A 20226-nucleotide genomic window follows, 5' to 3' on the forward strand; every position below is an offset into this window, starting at 1 on the left:
ACGTAGAAGCAATAGTGATATTTCTCTAACTTAGGTGACAACGATGAGTGGCTCGGAAGGGAACTTGCAGTGATAGTATTCCCAAATATTTGCCGTCCTTATCTTTCTAGAGGGTCACAGTCATGCATTTAGAAGGTACTGTCTAAGAACCCTTGGTCGACTTCTGTAGTGCTTCTTGTAAAGAAGGTTGTACAAATTGCTGGACATTACTCAATGTTCAGTGGAGGTACACGATCACACTTTCGACGTGTGCCTTCTAGATGGTGGATAGGCTGAGGGAATCAGGAAACTAGTTCCTTGCTACAGGATTCCCAGCCTCTGACATGCTCTTGTAGACATATCTTGTATTTAAACAGTTGATCCAGTTCAATTTCTGGTCAGTGGTAACCTCCAGGATGTTGACTGTCTTTGAGGATAATAAGTGGACAATTCACATTTCCCATTTGGCAGAAAGAGTGGAAAAGCATGATATTAATTGGAGATACATTGTTAGAAAGAAGGAGCTGGGCTTACTGCAAGTGGAATGGAATAAAGAAGTGGGATCAAAATCAGAAATTGTTGGAAATTCTCAGCAGGTCTGGCAGCATCCATGGAGAGAAATCACAATTAACATTTAGTGTCCAGTGACCCTTCAGAACAAAGAAGGTAGGATGTTTGTTTCAGTTGTTCAGGACTACATCTAGATGACGGTGTACAGTTTTAGTCTCCCTCTTTTAAAAAGAAATAATTACAATTGAAGCAGTTCATTTTGATCATTCCCAAGACACTGGTTGTTATGAGCAAAAGGTGGAGTTTAGAAGAATGAGATGATCATTTTGAAATGATAACAAAGGAAATAAAGTATGGGTATCAAATTGAAAGCTAATGCATACAAAGATTATTGAGAAACTAGAAGATGGGGAAATTTTTAAAAGATTAACAGCTTTCTTGGTGGCTAAGATAGACAATGGGAGTAAACTAGCTCAGAATATAAAAACAGCAAAAGTTTCTGCAAAATGGAAAAAAGTGTGGCTCAGGTAAACATAGGTCCTTTAGAGAATGAGAAATCAGATTTAATAATGAGAAATAGCTGGTGTTGAACAGGTATTTTGTGTCAGTCTTCAGTGGAAAACACCACTAACATGCCAAGAATTGATGTCAAGGAGGCTTTGGCAGGTGAGGACCTACAAACTATCATTATCACTAAAGGGGTAATGTGGGGCATGCTAACGGAGGTAAAGGTAGACAAGTCTCTGGGCCCTGACAGAATGCATCCCAGGATGGCAAGAGAAACAGCAAGCACACTTAGGGTAATTTACCAAAATTTGCTTGACTCTGTGGCAGTTCTGGCAGATTGCCAAACAGCAAATGTGACAACACTTTTTTTTTTAAAAAGTGAGGCAGACCAAAGCCAGGTAACCATAGCCCGTTAGCTTAATTTACGTAGTGGGGAAAAATGCATGAATCTATCAAGGAAGAAATAGCGAGACAACTGGATACAAATTGTCCTGTCAGGCAGATGCAGCATGGGTTCATGAAAGACTGGTCATGTTTAACTAACTTACAGAATTCTTTGAAGACATTACAAGTGTGGTTGAAAAGGGAATCTGGTGGATTTCCAAAAGACATTTGACAAGGAGCCACACAAAAGGGTGCACTGTGTTACGGGTAAAGGATTAGTACAGATAGCAAGGAGTGAGGATAAATGGGTGTTTTTCTGGTCAGTGATCTACAGGCTGGTGGTGTGCCTCGGGGATCAGTGTTGGAACTACAATTGTTCGTGATTTACATAGATGATTGAGAGTTGGGAACCGAGTGTAATGTGTCAAAAGGAAAAGATCACACTAAAATGAATGGTTGAACAAAGTATACAGAAGACACTACAAGTCTGCAGAGGGATATAGGTAGGTTATGAGAGTGGGCAAGGGTCTGGCAGATGCAGTACAATATTGGTAAACGTGAGGTCATCCATTTTGGTTGGAAATACTATTTAAATAGTGAAAAGTTACAGTATGCTGCTGTGCATGAATCACAAAAAGTTGGTTTGCAGGTAGTCATGAAGACAAATGGAATTTGTCCTTCATTGCTAAAGGGACGGTGTTTAAAAACAGGGAGGTTATGCTGCAGCTGTACTGGGTGCTGGTGAGGCCATACCTGGAATACTACGTATAGTTTTAGTCTCCTTACCTGAGAAAAGACGTACTGACACTGGAAGGAGCGCAGAGGAAGTTCACAAGGTTGATTCCGGACTTGAGGGTTAGCTTATGAGGAGAGATTGAGTATAGTCCCAGTCGATTCATTGTAATTTAGAAGAATGAGGTGAGAATCTTATAGAAACAAAATTATGAAGGGAACAGATAAGATAGAAGCAGGAAGGTTGTCTCCATGGCTGGGTGGAATTAGAACTAGTGGCCATAGCTTCAAAATAAAGAGGAGCAGCTATGTGACTAAATTGGGAAGGAACTTCACATGAAGGTTGTGAGTCTGAAGCACTTCAGGCTACCACCTCAAATGTTTCGAAGGCAACAAAGAGTTCAAGTGAACGGGTGCGTAAGTGGAGCTGAGTCCTTGAAAAAAAATCAGCCATTATGTTATTGAATGGCACAGCAGGCTCAATGGGCTACTCCTGCTCCTACTTCTTGTATTCTTACAAAATGAACATGAATCTATGCAAACTTGACAGGGTATATGCTGAAAGAATGTTTCCTTTTGTGGGAGAAACGAGAACTAGGGTACACAATTTAAAAATAAATAGTCTGCTACATATGGCTCAAGGTCATATTGTCTGTGGAACTCTCTTGCCCAAAAGTGGAGGAGGCAGTGTCACTAGCTTTTTTTTAGAAAAAAGGCAGAAGCAGATAATGATATCTGGGTAGGCAGGAAAGAGGAGCTGAGGTTAGAATCAGTAGACCATCAGATGTAGGAACAGAATTAGGCCATTTGACCCATTAAGTCAGCTGTGAAAATCATCAAATCAATTCTCTTAATGACCCTGCCTCTGCATCTGTCTTACATGGGCAACCCTTGATTTCCTTTATGCGCAATGGTCCTAGACTCTCCCACAAGGGGGAAATAACCACTGCTTCCACATTTTCTGGTTCCCTAAGAATCTTGCAAGTTTCAGTAAGACAATCTCTCACTCTAAGCTCCAATGAGTACATATCCAACGTACCGAACCTCTCCTCAATAAGAAATCCCCTCCATATCCAGGATCAACATAGTGAACTTTCCCAGAAATATCTCCAATGTCAGTATATCGTTATTGTTGATCTACCAAGTTTATGTCTCTACACTCTTCAGGTCATCCTCAGTATGTGTCCATTCACCTATATTTGAGTCGCTATATTAGTGACCGCTAGTGCAATCTCAGCTGAATGACCTATTCTTTCCTGTTCCTAATCAAATGCATACTGGACGACAGGATGCTCCAGGGCATCATCAGTACTTTAAGTATGATTGATTGTACAAAATACTCTGTAGTTAAATTCTGTGTACTGGCATGGACCAAATTTAGCTATATTCAATTTCTTGATGATCAAACGAGTATTGCAAAACAGCATATCACCAACTTCCTCAACTGACCAACAACTTGGCTGCTCATCTGTAAAAGCTGTCTGAAACTGTCTGATCTGCTGTGATTTTCCATCATCCCATCACCAGTCCTTGTTGTCTCCAACTTGGCTGCTTATACTGTCATAAAATCATCCTCAAAGTACATTCGCTGTGATACCATAAACGTTCAGAAATCCCACAAGTGGAGGAAGGAGAAGTAACTCCATCCAGCAGAACTTGAAGCGAGCCTTTTGGATTAATGCAACTTAAACCCTGAAGTTTGCAAAGTTGAACAGAATTAATGAGAAGTCACAAATACTTGTGAAAGTCCGGATGCAGTAGATCCATGACTCTGACCTTCTGCAAACTATAGCTAACTATAACCATTGTACTTGAAGGTGGCAACGCAGATCGAGAGTGGTCAAGGACACATATGGCATGTTTTCATTCATCAGATGGGGTATTGAGTACAAGAGCTGGCAGGTCATGTTACAGTTACATCGGACTTTGGTTTGACCACATTTGGAATCCTGCGTACAGTTCTGGTCGCCACATTACCAAAAAGATGTGGATGCTTTCCAGAGGGTACAGGGAAGGTTCGCCAGGATGTTGCCTGGTATGGAGATCACTAGCAATGTCCCGTAATTTTCTTTGCTCTTTGCGCAGCAAATATCTGTATTACAATCAGAAAATTAAAAACACTTGCATGCGATTTTGGTCATCCAGAACACATGACAACTCATGCCTGATTCACAAATATAAAAGAGCTGTCATAGTTACGTGCATCAGGACCAGTGAATATATCTGACTTAAACTACTCGAAGTGTAAATAGTTGCTGGTTGTTGATAAACAGATTGTAGTTGCTGCTGTACATCCACACAAACCATAAAGAACAAAGAGATAATGCCCACTATCAAAATGAGTGCCTTGAGGGACAACTTTATAGTGCATGTAGTGCGGAACCAATCAGAGATCAGGCAAAATTAACAATTAATTATTCAATAGTTAATCACAATGTTCAGCATAACCGAAGACTGTATGAAAAAGCTCTATGTCCGTGTTTACAATTTGATTGAAAATGGAATTTTTTTAAGCTTTTCAGCTACAAAAATTATAAAGTATTATCAGAGGGTGATTGAATTTAATTAGGATTAGGCAGTGAAGACAAGTCCTAACTGATGTCATCAGCGAGACATCCATGATTTTAACTGTCAGTTACATACCGTTCATGCTGTGTCAGTGTATAAAGCGGTGCTCCACTGCTCTACATAATAAAAGAGCAACATTAACTATGAATTTGTTTGATTTTAATGTTTCAAACAATCATATAAATAAAATGCATAATAAAATCATGAGTAGGCAGCCATTTGGCCATTTGAGCCTGTTTCAAAATTCATCATTATCATGGTTGATCATCTAATTCAAATACCAGTTCCCACCATTCCCCCATATCCTTTGATCCCTTAAGCACAAGTGCTACATCTGCTTCATCCTTGAAATCATACAATGTTTTGGCTTTGACTACTTTTTGTAGCAGCAAATTCCACAGACTCACCATTGTCCGGGGGAAGAAACTTCTCTTCATCTCAGTCCTAAAGGATTTACTCTGTACTCTTAGACCGAGACCTCTGGGTCTGGATATCCCGGCCATCCAGAATATCCTTCCTATATGTACCCTCCCTCGTCCTATTAGATTTTAAGTTTTTATGACCTCTAGCAAACATAATCCTAACTGATTCATCCTCTCCCAAAAATAAAGTCCCACCATCCCAGGAATCAGTCTGGTAAAACTTTGCTGCACTCCCTCCACAGCCAAAATACCCTTCCTCAGATAAAGAAACCAAAACCGTTGTCTCACCAAAGCCCTATGTAACTGCAGCAAGTCATTAATGTTCTTGTACTCTAATCCTCCTGCTATGAAAGCCAATAGACTTATTTGCCTTCTTCACAGCTTGTTGCAGCTACATGAATACCTTCAATGACTGGTGTATGAGGGCACCCAGGTCTCACTGCATATTCCCTCTCAATTTATAGCCAGAGAACAACCTGTCTCCTGGTTTCTGCTCCCAAATGATAGCCTCATATTTATCCAAATTATACTGCATCTGAAATAAATTTGCACATTTTCAGCATGTCAAAATTACAAGAAGCATCTCTGCATCCTCCTCATGGTTTGCCCTCCCACGCAGCTGTGCGTTGTCTCCAAGTTTGGAGCAATTACATTTAGTTCCTTATTTCAAATTTTAATATATTTTGAGACCAGCTGGAGTGCTAGCTCTGATCCCTATAGTACCCTGCTAGTCACTGCCTGTCATTTGGAAAATGTCCCATTTATTCCTACTCTTTGTTTCCTGTCTGCCAACCAGTTTTCTATCCATCTCAAAACACTACCTGAAATCGCATGCACTTTAATTTTGCACACTTATCTCACATTCATTGGCTCCCAGTCATCAACTCTACTAGTCATTTGTTTGAACAATTCCAATATATTTGTAAAGCATGATCTTACTTTCATAAATCTATGATAACTGACTGATCCTACCATTGTTTTCAAATGCTCAGCTCTTCATTATTTTCCGATGGATGCTCTAGCATTTTCCCCACTACTGACAAGATGACACATCTGTAATTCCCAGTTTACTGTCTCCCTTCTTAGACAATAGCTACGTTCTAAATCTGTAGGAATCTGCCATTGATCAACTGAATTTAAAATACCCTAGCTTTTGTTTACACTTTTAACATGAGGCAAAAGATAATACTGCATTGTAAGAAAAATATACAGCCAGGGTCAAATAAAGCAAACCTAATTACCAGTAGCTATCAGACCAGAATTAAAGAAAAACTATATTAATGGTATAAGCCTAACATTAATTTTAAATCTCTATCGTTTCAAATGAAAATAGTACTTAGTTATAGACAGTTGCATCGTTTTGAATACATACTCCATTGTGACATTCTCAATTTGCCCAAAGCAACATCAAGGTAGACTTACCGAATTCCAAATGATTATAGATTTGTCAACAGACCTTTAAAGAGGAAACAGAAGTTTTCAACTACAAAATTGCACTAATTCTCCTTCTATAATTTAGGTTTTAACAGAATTTTAGGTGAGTGTGTATTCAGAATATATTTTCTAGGCTAAGGCACCAAAATTCAAGACTGGATTTGATAGGTGGATAAATAAGGGTCTTGAAGACTAACAAAGCAGGAGGATGTGATACCAATACAAGGCAGCTATTTGGATACAAAAACAAGAGCAGGACTTAGTATTCAAGCACAGAAAAACAGCTGTAAATGGATCAAAAGAGAATAAAGTGCTAAGAAAGCAAAATTAATGACTCTATTTGAATGCGCATAATGTTCGGAATATAACTGAGTTAATAGCCCAAGTACAAGCTAAGGGGCTATGATCTTATAGCCATTAAGGAGAAACACTTACAAGGCAATCAAAGGTGGGAACTAAATTTTCAGGCATGTGACTTTTTGAAAGGATTGACAGTAAGGAATTTGTCGGTATGGGGTCGAACAAGTTTGGCAATAAATTATCCTTGCTTGGAAGATGTGGAGTCCATACTGGTGGAAGTAAGAAATGAGATGGGAAAGAAAAACACTGATAGAGATAGCACAGTAGCTATTTTGTGGGACAGAGAATAAATCGGGAGATTGAGTCAATTCCACTGTTATGTTCTGCATGATTGTCTAATCTTCTGCATTATCTGGAAATAGCAATGAAACATTTCAGAGGTGCCAATAAATAAGCAGTTAAGCTATTTGACTTAGGATTCGTGAAATGGGACACACTGCTAACGTGAAACAGCCAACTTACTTTGAAGACGCAGAGCATACATATACAACCTAAATGTGATACAAAGTGAAGCTTATTTGCAAAATATTTCCAAAATCTGAGGAACCTAAGTTTCAATTTAATTTCTCAAATTTTATCAAGACTTAACAGGTGCACAACTCTTGATTTTTTAAAGATAAAAACTGGGGCAAGTACAACAATTTCAGAACATGAGAATTCGCAGGTATCAGGAAAAAAATCTTCACTTACCCAGAGACTAAGATCTGCCCATCTGGTGAAAAACAACATGACAAAACAGGAGCTGTGTGCCGGTTTAATGAACATTTCATTCTAAGGTCACAGCCTACAAGCATAAAAGGATTATCATATGAAAATGTGAAAGTTAGCAATGCAGAAAGCATTTCTACATGTTTGTATCAATGGATGATGATCATTCCACTTTTTTTCCAACCAAAAAAACTTATGAACTATCACCAGAAATGATGGTTAACAACACACAATTCACAAAATAGAATCAGACCATTCAATCCAAGTAGTCTATATTGTGTTCGAGCCCTTGCTGATTTTCATTTTTTTTTTCCAAAGCAATTTTGATATAGAGCTGTAAATAGGGAACTGAGAGTTAAAGATGACTTTTGGACTGTAGGTAAAAGTTTGTACTAAAAGGAAAACAGACCAAACAAGCTTTTGCTTTTTCATGGGGAAAGGCCTGGAAGTCAATTGCAGATCATCTCCTGGTCAAAAGATTCTGCAGATGCTTCATCACCAGGAAAGAGCATTATGTTTAAAGAAATATCAGAAGCTGGTGATTAACGAGGTCAGTACCTGAGAATTAGTTCTAAGTCTGGAAAAGCAGATGATAAATGTTGTATGGTAACTGAGATCTCATTGAGATGACACTCAGTCTGTCAGGGAATGGTCAGAGATTGAATTGGGTTTTGGACTATATTTTGAATGAAAAGAAGAATCTGGCTGTTGATGCTACAGCATGAAAGCTCCCTGCCTAACCTTCCTTATCAGCTCATGGAAGCTTATACAATAGGAAGCTAAACTGTGAACTGCTGCTTTTATTCGATTAAAATGAAAAGGTGACTTTAGTCGACATCTTCAGAAAATCTACCAAGAAGCCACTATCTATGTCTGTGGAACAATGTCTTGTGAAAATCACACAAGGCCAGTTTTGTTATTTCCTTTTTTCTTAAGTGTTTAGTTGTAAATCTTTTGTATAAAGGGGGCTGAAAATAAAGGTTTTTAGGTTTTAGCATAAGCCAATTAGATTAATTTGTTTATAATTTTGCTCCATTGAAGTTACTGCAATTAATAGCTAAGTCTATTGTTAAAGCTACAAACTGGTGTCAAGAATTGATTATTCAAAAAGTCTGATCAGGAACCATGGGTGACAATTTTGAGGCTTTTTGCAAGTTTCAATTTTTACTGTGTTGTGAATAGAGATAAAAAGGCTGATTTGGTTTGGCTGTCTGTCTCCATGTCTGAAGAATAGGTGTTTTAACCTCCTCTAAAACATATTGACTTAAGTATCAACATAATCATCTACTCCTTTCTGCTTTCCACATATCTAGCTATCCCTTAAATGCATCATTCTACTGCCATAACGGCAGAGACCTCAAAGTCTTACAACCAACAGATCGTACCAACAAATATATTACCTTAATTTTTACTAATATTCTCTCACTTACAGGTTTTCAGCTTTTTGATGGGAAATATTTTAAAATCAATGTATTTCTGAAGCGCAGCCATTTGTTTAACATGGACAATATAGGAAGTTCGAAAAAATTGTTACGTCACAGACTGTTTATGTGATGTTGTTTGAGCTATAGATGTCAGTCAGGAAACTGGGACAATGCTCATATTCTTCAACATAATGCCTGTTAATCTTTAACATCCACCTAAGAGGTGAGATGAAACTTTGATTTAAAATCTTAGTCAAGAGTTTTGACCTGGAAAAGCAAATGAACCAACGATGTTCTGACAGAGATAAGTGCATTACTGCTACTAACTGAACCACAGCTGACAATGCTGACCAACTAACTAACAGTAATGTTTTCTCTTTTGTCTTTTCGTGAAATGTGGGCACTACTGTCAAAAGTCAAAATTTGTTGCTCATGCCCAATTGCCCCTGAGCTGAATAGCTTCTTAAGCTACTTCACAAGGCTGGTAAGGAAAAGCTAAATTGCTGTGGGTCTGGAGTGACATGTAGACCAGCAGAGGATAGCATATTTTCTCCCTAAAGGACACCACTGAGGCAAATGGGATTTCATGGCTAGCAATAATGATTTCACCTTACAAAGACTAACTTTCAGTGTCAGATTTATTCACTAAATTTAAAGTTTCACCAGCTGCTTTGATAGGATTTGAACCCAGAGCATTAGCCTAGGCTGGTTAAATTTTCACTATATCATAGTCATGCTGCATGGACTAACCTATCCACGTCGACCAGATATCCTAAACTGATCCAAAAGTTGCATTTGCTAGCTTTTGGCCCATATCCCTCTAAACCTTTCATATTCACACACCCATTCAGATGCCTTTTAAATGTTGTACCACTTCCTTTGGAAGCTTGTTCAATACACATACCACTCTGTGTGAAATAGTTGCTGCTCAGATCCCTTTTAAATCTTTCCCCCTCTCACCTTAAATCTACGGCCTCTAGTTTTAGATTCCGAGATTCCACTTCCCTGGGAAAAGACCTTGTCTATTCACCCCATCCATATCCCTCATCATCTTATAAACCTCTATAAGGTCACCCCTCAGGCTGTGATACTCCAGGGATAATAGCCACAGCCTATTCAGCCTCTCCCTGCAGCTCTAGCCTCCAAAAAAGTTTAACAACATCTTTCCTGCAGAAAGGAGACCAGAACTGAACGCACTATTCTAAAAGTGGCCTGCAATACAGCTGCAACATGACATCCCAACTCCTATATAAATACACTGACCAATGAAGGTAAGTGTACCAAATGCCTTCTTCACCACCCTGTTCACCTGCGACTCCACTCTCAGGGAATTATGAGTCCGTTTGCCCAGCAACAATCCCCAGGGCTTTACCATTAACCAATAAGGACCCTGATTTTTCTTAACAAAACATAACACCTTACGTTTATCTAAAACTAAATTCCGTCTTTTACTCCTTGGTCCATTGGCCTACCTGATCATGGTCCCACTGCGGTCAGAAATAACCTTCTTCACTGTCCACTATACCACCTATTTTGGTGTCATCTGCAAATTTACTAACCAGATCTCCCATATTCATATCCAGATAATTTACATAAATGATGAAAAGCAGTGAACCCAACCCCAATCCTTGCAGCATACCACTGGTAACAGGCCTCCACCACAACCCTTGGTCTCCTACCTTCAAGCCAACTTTGTATCCAAGCTCAGAGATAGCAAGAACTGCAGATGCTGGAGTCAGAGATAACAAAGTATGGAGCTAGAGGAACACAGCAGGCCAGGCAGCATTAGAGGAAGAGGAAAGCTGATGTTTCAGGTTGGGACCCTTCTTCAGAAATGGAGAGGGGTGGTGGGGAGCTCAGAAATAAAATGAGAGGGGTGGTGTAGGGCTAATGAAGGTAGGTAAGATGGTGATAGGTAAGTGCATGTAGGCATGGTCGGGATTAGTCAGTGAGACACAAGTGGCGGATAGGTGGGAGAGAAGATGGACAGGTTGTGTCAGGGCAAGGAGGGGGAGATGAGAGGGAGGGTTGGTCTTGGATTAAGTCAGGCCTGGGGAGATTTTGAAACTGGCAAAATCCACGTTCAGGCCATCGGGACGTAGGCTCCTGAGGCGGAATATGAGGTGCTATTCCTCCAGTTTGCAGGTGGCGTCATTGTGACACTGGAGGCGGCCCAGTGACATGTCACCCAGGGAGGGGGAGTTTATATGTTTTGCGACTGGAAGGTGTTGTTGTTTGTCGCAAACAAAGTGCAGATGTTCTACAAAATGGTCTCCGAGTCTCTACTTGGTCTCACCGATGTAGAGGAGGCCCCATCAGGTGCAGCAGATGCAGCAGACCAAGTTGACAGATGTGCAGGTGAACCCATGTCTGATGTCGAAGGTTTGTTTTTTGCCTTGAATGGAGAAGAGGGGGCAAGTGTAGTGACAGGTGTAGCACTTCCTGCTGTTGCAGGGAAAGATACCAGGGGTGGTGGGTTAGTGGGGGATGTGGAGAAGAAGAGGGAGTCTCAGAGAGCGCGGTCCCTATGGAAGGCAGATAGGGGTGGGGAGAGAAATATATCTGCGGTCGCAGGGTCAGATTGTAGGTGGCGGAGAATGATACGCTGGACGCAGAGGTTGATGCGGTAATATGTGGGGACAAAGGGGATTCAGTCTTTATTTTTGTGGGGGAGGTGATAATGAGGGCAGAGGTTTGGGGGACACAAGAGATGCTTTTGAGGGCATTTTCAATCACCGGGGCTGGAGGTACAGTTATGGTCCTTGAAATAGGAGGACATTTGGGATGTGCAGGAAGCGGATGCAGCAGGGGTGGAGGAATTGGGAGTAGGGAGTTTGTATCCAAGTTCCCCTGGATTCCATGTGATCTAACCTTGCTAACCAGTTTACCATCCAGAACCTCGTCAAACAACTTGAAGTCCACCAATAAACATCTTCACTTCTTCAAAAATCTCAATCAAATTAATGACATTATTTCCCATGCAGAAAGCCATGCTGACTCTCCCTAATCACTCCTTACCTTTCCAAATGTATGTAAATCCTGTCCCTTTGAGTCCCCTCCAACAACTTACCTACCACTGAAGTCTGGCTCACTTGTCTATTGTTACCTGACTTTTCCTTACCACCTTTCTAGAATAATGGCATCACATTAACCAACCTCCAGGTCTTCTGGCAGTTCAACTGCAGCTATCAATGATAATTATATGAGCCAGGGGCCCAGCAATCTCTTCGCCAGCTTCCCACAAAGTTCTGGTACGCACCTGATCAGGTCATGGGAATTTATCCACCTTTATGCATTTTAAGATGTCCAGCACTTTCCACCTTCTGTAATATGGACACTTTTTGCAAGACATCACTGTTTATTTCCCCAAGTTCTCTAGCTTCCATATCCTTCCCCACAGTATATACTAACGCAAAAAACTCAATTAGTACTCACCCGTCTCCTGTGGTTCCACAGGGACAACCTTGTTGATCTTTCAGGGGCCCCATTCTCTCCCTAGTTGCTCTTCCGTTCTTAATTTATTTGTAGAATTTCTTGGATTCTCCTTCATCCTATTTGCCAAAGACATTTCACATCCTCCAGATTTCCCTCGTAAGCATACTTCTACTGTTCGTATACTCCTCTAGGGATTCCTCTAATATGCAACACACAGAAGCAGTTGTGGGCCAGGCAGCCCTTTTATTATCAGTACCATGACAAATCCACCAAGTCAACTCCATTTGCTTTGTTGATCCATTCGGCCGGTCAGAAGTAACAGCCATCAAACTGAAATCCTGAGCCTGTCTTTTAAAATAATCCCCTATCCATACTAACATATTGCCACCCGAACCCTAAGAAACCTTATCTTGTGCAATAACCTTTTGTGTCACTTCAAATATCTTTTGGAAATCCAAATATAATGAATCCACTGGCTTCTCTTTTATCTATCCTGTAAGTGACATCAATAAAACTAATAAACATTTCTTTTATTCACTTGTGGGACATGGACATCACTGGCTAGCCAGCAATTATTGCCTATTCCGAGCCACCCTTGAATCAAGTAGCTTATAAAGCCGTTGCAGAGGGCAGTTGACAGTTATCATATTTCTGAGGATCTAGAGCCACATGTATAGTTAGTATATACTGTGGGGAAGGATATGGAAGCCAGACCAAGTGACAGTGGTAGATTCGCTTTCCTGAAGGACATTAGTGAGCGAGATAAGTTTTTCTTGGTTATCAGTACATTCTTAATTCTAGATTGCTTTTTAATTGAATTCAAATGCTACTATCTTCTGTGGCAAGATTTGAACTCATGCCTGCAGAATATTAGCTGAGCTTCTGGATTCTTAGTTTAGATAATACCTCGAGGCAATCGCCTCCCCTTACAAAATCTTATTTTGTCTTTCATAAGAAATTATGACTCTACATAATCATATAATGATTTCTAAGTCCCCTATTACCAATTTTACCATTTCCAGAACAATGGATTCCAGCATTTGCCTGATGACTGATGACAGGCTAAGCTGACAAAGATCACTATCTTAAAGAATGGCATTCAACTGGCGATAGAGTAACCTGTAAGGATCATTGCAGAATACGGTGAATTTGGAAGATTAGAACTATTGCACATGCTATCATCACTGCGACCTCTTTTAGAAGCTGTGGATGCAGGTCATCGAATCCAGGGGAAATTTTAATCTTCAGTTCATTGAACTCTCTGGAAACTTTTCTTTATGAAGATCCAAGATTCTTACTTGAGCCTTAGACATGCCTGTTTTCAGCATGCTTTTGTGCCTTGTACTCTGAAGACAGAGACTAACATATTTGCTTAATATCTCTTTCATTACCTGATTGCCTTTTCTAATTTCTCCTACCTCAATCAACAAGGAGTCAGCTTTTCTTTTGCTACTCTCCTCCTTTTTACTTAATTGCAGAAGATCTTACAATCTGTTTTGGATTTCTGAAAAAATTACTTTCATTCCATATTCTTGTTCCCGATTTTTTTTTCTTGGTCATCCTTGGTCTCCCAATCTTCAGATTTACTGCTATTCTAGATGATGCAACAATCTTTATTCTTTAGCTCTTTAGTTAGTCAGTGATGAACTTCTTTTCCTGAGTTAATAATTTCTCAAGAATTGTGAAGTGTTTCTTTATCATTTTTTTAAATGTACTGCCATACCGTTAAATCGAACTTTCCAAACAATCTTAGCCTTCTTGCCCTCATACCCAACTAATTGACTTTTAGCTCAATACTCAGTTTCAAACTTAGGTACATCACTTCCAAACTCAATTTTACCATATTATGATCACTCTTACAAAAAGGATACTTTTTCACTTCAGACTTATACTAAGGATGAAAGGAAGGAGCAACAGCATAAGTTGGGAAAGGAAACCAGCAAGTGGAAGTAAATATAAAGAATAAAAACTAAAGATTTTTGGGCCAGTTAGGTTCAACACAGCAACAGCGAAGTAATATAGAAATTAGACATCAGAAACATAGAACAACCTTATTACATGTTTTTTCCTGGAAAGTAAATTTTGTTTACCATACTGACTGGAGCATGTCTTTTAAGCTAAATCAGGATAGCTGCATCTTCCCTTTATAGATTTCTAATTGATGTGAAACATGTAGGGAATCACTGCCCATCGAGATGCCAGAATCTCCACCGCAAATATTTGGATTTTAATATGTTCTACATTAACTTAAATTGTAACAAGGAGAAGATAAAATCCATGATAATGCAATATCAAATATAGACCCTACAATCTCCACAATGATAACAACAGAACTATGACTAAGATTGTCAATTATCAGAAGATATAAGGAGAAGCCAATAAAATTTTCATGGATACCAGCAGTCAACCATAATTAATACAGTGTCTCTCTTCCTAATTGACCCAAAATGGCATGGACAGGCTGAGGCAATGTTTGGCCTACAACTTGAAGCATACAACATACCTGCTGGCTCTTGACAAGACATAATCCAGAAATTAATTTTGTTGTCCTGACCACAAGAAGCCATCAGAAAGCAATTTGATCCTGAATGCTTCATGTCACCTGACAAGGCAAAAAGGTTACAATGTAGCAGTGTGTACAAAATACTTAGAAACTGATGAATTACATAACCTATGAACAACATAAGACAAGAATATAATTATGCTTACAAGCACCAGAATTCAGCCTTGCAAGACAATGGTTTGCATGGTCCTTGTCACCGTAGATAACCATCACCTGGTATGACTTTGGAGTTCCATTCTTGCATGGCAGCCTCTGCCACATTTGATGGAAAGACAATAGGGCTGTTTGTACATATGCTAATTGCAAACCCACTTATGCTAACCAAATTAGCATGCCAAGTGAAGCCAAAGATTCATTTGAGACAGTGAATGTGAAAACTGTTCAGCTTTTCTTCCTGCTATCAGTATCAGCTCTCATCTTTTCTAGATGCACCAAATGGTTCCTAGAACTTCCGAAGTCCTAAATGCATTAAACTACCCAACTATTCTTGGGCTTTTCACCGACTGTGGCAAATCGACGTATCTAGTTGCCTTCTCAACAGTCCAACCAAACAGCAACACTGCTCAACACGGAACATGACTCTGACAAACTACATGGGAAAACATTTTTTCCTGGACTAACGCAGTTCATCTTCTTTTCCACTCAATCCTGAACTTTGCACATAAAATGTGCAATGATCCCAGTTTCTGCTGTTTCCATTCATTATTTCACACTTCTGTTAAGACAGTGGTGGCCAATAAGTTTGTTTAAATCCCCAGTCAGAGCGTACGTGTGGAGTAGGGTGGAGTGGCTGAATCAGAGCCCTATTTTACAAACAACTTCAAAATAAGAGACCAATGTGTTTCCAGTACAGTTCATATTTTTAAAAACGTGTTTACTTCCTGTTTAAACATTTTATTTGTTCTGCCTTTGTTTTTTTAAAAAAAATCAGTAAGTTTACAGCTGAATTTATTTTAGCTTAGTCCTCAAATTTGTCATTTGCTCTCAATATGCTCTTAACGATACCTTTGATACTTACTTCAAAAGATCCAATATAAGACATGTGATGCACAGACAATTTTCTCAAAGTACTATTTCATAAGTTTTCAAATACTTAATGTATATGGAAATATTCAAGATAAAACATACCATTGATTGGCTGAGGTGAAAATACACAACAGGTGACTCCCAAGTCATGAGCTGTTTTCATGTTTAGAAGGCACTTCATTTGGCAATCCCAGACAGTCAGCTCCCCAGATGTTGAACCAGTTACAAAGTAGTTTCCACCAGGAGAAAAATCACAAGCAATTATCGACCCATCCTCAACAGCACTTGTCCTGAAGTTATGTAACAAATCACAAGTTACAAATGTCACAGTGTAGGGCTTTCTCCATAACCTCTTTCTAAATAATACATGCCAAAAAGCTGGACAGAAAACATATAACACAAATTTTGCACTCAAATAGAACAATGTGAAAACATTCAAGGTGAGGTTGTGGCATCGTTGGAGACTGGAGGAAGAGAAAGCTGTGCCAGGGATTTAAGTGTTTAGATTGGTGATGGGTTGAAAGATAGAATAATAATGTGAATAGTAAAAAGGACAAAGGAACTTAGATGCCCTTGAGGGGCAGTGGATGGAAACAGAAACTGCTGGAAGGTAGCAGCCGTACTATTGCAGCCATTGGCACCCATTTGTTAAACTCCAATAGATTAGGGTTGGGGGACTGGGGAAAGAGAAGTGAATTAGGAAATTTTTTAAAAAATTATTCATTGCTGCAATGTGGGCATCACTAGATGGCCAGCCTTTAACGCCTGTTCCTTGTTGCCCTCAAGAAGTTGATGGTGAGCTGCCTTCTTGAATTGCTGCAGTCTACCTGCTGTGGGTTGACCCACAATGCTGTTAGGGGAAGAATTCCAGGATTTTGATGCAGTGACAGTGAAAGAACAGCAATACATTTCCAAGTCAGGATGAAGAATGGCTTGGAGGGGAACTGGAAAGTGGTGGTGTTCTCATATATCTGCTGCCTTTGTCCTTCTAGATGGAAGTGGTCATGGGTTTGGAAGGTGCTGTCTGAGGATCTTTGCTGAATTTCTACAGGGCATTTGTAGATAGTACACAGTACTGTGACTGAGCATTGGTGTTGAAAGGAGTGGATGCTTGTGGATGTAGTGTCAATCAAGCGGATATGAAAGATGTGATGATTCAGAAACATGAAACGAAAATGGAAATCCAGCTGCAAGGAACAGTCCAGAAATTTAACTCAAACTAGCTCACGGCCGAATGATGGAATTCTAAGCAGTTGCGACATTCACTGTCATTATTTAACAGTAATTTAAGTCAAAGTGTTGATTCAAAAATGTTATAAATAGAAGTGTGATTATCAAGCAGGATGTGCATGCCCTGAGAAGCTTTTTAATAAGGTAGTCATTTTTATTAGAAGCATTGTGTATGGGAGTTAAAAGCATGTAAATCTTAGATGAACAAAAAGTTAATCGTCAAGGATCACTGAACAGGACTTGCACGTTGATCTAATTTAGTTCTCATTTTAATGATATATAATTATGTAATATTAGATTTTATCAATTTTAAAAACTTGCATCATTTTGTCCAAGTTCTATACAACACTCAAAGGGAAGAAGGCTTTTCATGAACATTTCAATTAGAAATTTGTATACGGACATTCACAATACATTTTCACCGACCAGAGGATGTAATTGCCATCTATCAACATTTCAGTATAGATACATCCATTAAAAAATGAGAACAGATAAAGTAGACAGCAAGTTAAGTAATATTGGCATATTGGTAAGAAATGAGAATGATGCAGTGTGACAGAATACATGAAATTTACATCAGAAATATCATATCTCCCAATAGGTTTATGCAGATATTTAAGGCCCACATAGATCTTCGCCAATCAACACAGCTTTCTACCCCTTTCTCCCTATTTTAAACTAGCTTTCCCATAAATGTACTTGTTACTTAGTTAAACAATAATATCTGCTCCACATTTTTACCACGAGCTAAGATGTATCTCTGGAATTCTGGCTGGATCAATTATAATAATCTAATACGCAAGACCGTGTTCCAGGCTCATAGACAGCAAAAACATTATCTTTGCCTCCCTTATCAAACTTCATCAGTTTGAAGACTTCCACCAGGTCATCGTCTCAGTTCTTCCTTCTGGAGAGGACCAACTCAGTTTGTTCAGCCTTGCCTGATAATTATGCGCTCCTAGTTTATAGGTATCAGTCTTGTAAATCTGTTTCAATAACTTCAATAGCTTTTTTGTAATTACAGAGGCCAGAATTATGTAAATAATTTAAAGTGGGGTCTAATTAAATTCAAGAATTTCTGAAGAAGGGTCCAGGCCCGAAACGTCAGCCTTCCTGCTCCTCTGATGCTCCTTGGCCTGCTGTGTTTATCCAGCTCTACACCTTGTTATCTCGGATTCTCCAGCATCTGGAGTTCCTACTATCTCTAATTAAATTCAATTCTATTCAAATTTAAAACATCTCTGCTTTTCAATCCTAGTCCTTCAGGCATGAATTCTTCTATTCTGATTTCATTTTTTATGATTATATTAATTCACAATCCTGTGAACCTGTAATCCTAAATCTTTGTCCACATCTCTCTCTTTAGACTCATGTCACCCATACAGCAAACTCGCTTTCTTAAGCCTCATGTCAATTTACACCATCCCACACTTATCTGTGCTGATATCTATGTACTTAGGAGAACAAAATGAATAATTCCTTTGAAAATTATTGAACCAACATGCAAAATCATTGTATCTCAGATCAAAATTCATTATTTACAAAAGAAAGTTTCATATCACCTCCAACTTACACACAAATTACCTTGTGCTAGTTTCTGCTTATTTACTCTTCAAACTGTTTATAATTTTGAACACGTCTACCAAATGTCCAAGAACAATTTTACCTCCTTTCATCATGCAACAGAAGCTTTTCATACCCCATTATTAGTCCAGTGAATCTCCTTTGGATTCCAATCCATTGACATGCTTCCTAAGCTACTGTGGCCAGAATTTGTTGCAAAGCTCTAACTGACTGCACATGCAGTCATTTTTAAATAAAGTTTAACTATAACTTTCTTGTTTTAGTGTACTGTGCCTCTACTTCTAAGACAAAGAATCCTTTCCAGCAACATTCTCAACTTGTCTCCAGATTTTCAAAATTTTCAAAATTTTGTAATATTTTACCTCCAGGTTACTCCTTTTCTCCATCCAATAATATGGTATGTCTTTACAGAGGCCAGAATTGTGCAAATAATTCAAAGTGGGATAAAATTAAATTCCTTGCCTTATCTCCCTACAAATGTAGAACACTACATAGTTAATGGTGAGAAATTATATCGTTCACAACCCTATTACTATCCTCCTGACTGCTGACATCATTTGAGTTTGGGATCATCTGCAAACTTTGAAATTATGGCCTACATATGCAAATGTAAAAATGACCTGAAAGCAGATCCTCAGTTTATTTCTCAAGGCAAAATTAATAGTTACTGGTGAAACATTGGTTAATTTAGAAGGACCAGCATGGATTTGTTAAACAAATCCTAATTTGATGTTTATTGATGAGTTAATGGATGAGGTTGAAGAGGGAACACTGTTTATGTGGTGAACTTGGACATAAAAAAAAATCACTTGATAAGCTGCTGCACACCAGACAGCAATTTGAAAAAATGTTTGAATTCATAGAATAAAAGGGGCAATAGCAACATGGATATGAAATTAGCTGTGAGATAGAACTGCAGAGCAGTAGTGAACAGTTGCTTTTTGAAGTGCAGACATTTTATATTGGAGCTCCCTAGGTATTGGTGTTAGGATCTTTATTTTTCTTGATAGTACACCTATGATCTTGACCTTAGTGTAAAGAATGCCATTTCAAAATTCACAAAACAATACAAAAGTTGGAAGTGTTGTGAACAGCAAAACAGATTATGTAGAACTTCAAAAGACAGTTTGGTGGAATGGGCAGGTAAGATTAAACCTAATGCACAGACATAGTATGAAATGATTAATTTTGTTTTGAAGAATGGACAGTATTTTAAATTAGATTAGATTCCCTACAGTGTGGAAAGAGGCCCTTCGGCCCAACAAATCCACACCGCCCCTTGAAGCATCCCACCCAGACCCATCGTCCTATAACCCACACACCCCTGAACATTTAGTATGGTCGATCCACCCAGCCTGCA

At 39.0% G+C, this 20226-nt stretch overlaps 1 protein-coding gene across 4 annotated transcripts in view; it reads right to left on the reverse strand.

Annotated features, from left to right (window-relative positions):
- The window catches only part of wdsub1 (WD repeat, sterile alpha motif and U-box domain containing 1), a 94473-nt gene that overhangs the window by 38305 nt on the left and 35942 nt on the right, over positions 1-20226 (reverse strand). For all 4 annotated transcript variants that reach the window (XR_007247898.2, XM_059647290.1, XM_059647289.1 and 1 more), the window contains 5 exons: positions 16155-16342; positions 14967-15065; positions 7587-7680; positions 6525-6558; positions 4756-4796 (listed from right to left, as the gene is read on the reverse strand). Coding sequence is in view for 3 of the 4 variants with exons in the window: in XM_059647290.1 (XP_059503273.1) it covers positions 4756-4796; positions 6525-6558; positions 7587-7680; positions 14967-15065; positions 16155-16342 (456 nt within the window). In the remaining variant the exon portion in view is untranslated. The remainder of the gene's footprint in view (positions 1-4755; positions 4797-6524; positions 6559-7586; positions 7681-14966; positions 15066-16154; positions 16343-20226) is intronic.

Source organism: Stegostoma tigrinum, chromosome 7 (genome assembly GCF_030684315.1).
Source record: "Stegostoma tigrinum isolate sSteTig4 chromosome 7, sSteTig4.hap1, whole genome shotgun sequence".
Classification (NCBI taxonomy): Eukaryota; Metazoa; Chordata; class Chondrichthyes; order Orectolobiformes; family Stegostomatidae; genus Stegostoma; species Stegostoma tigrinum.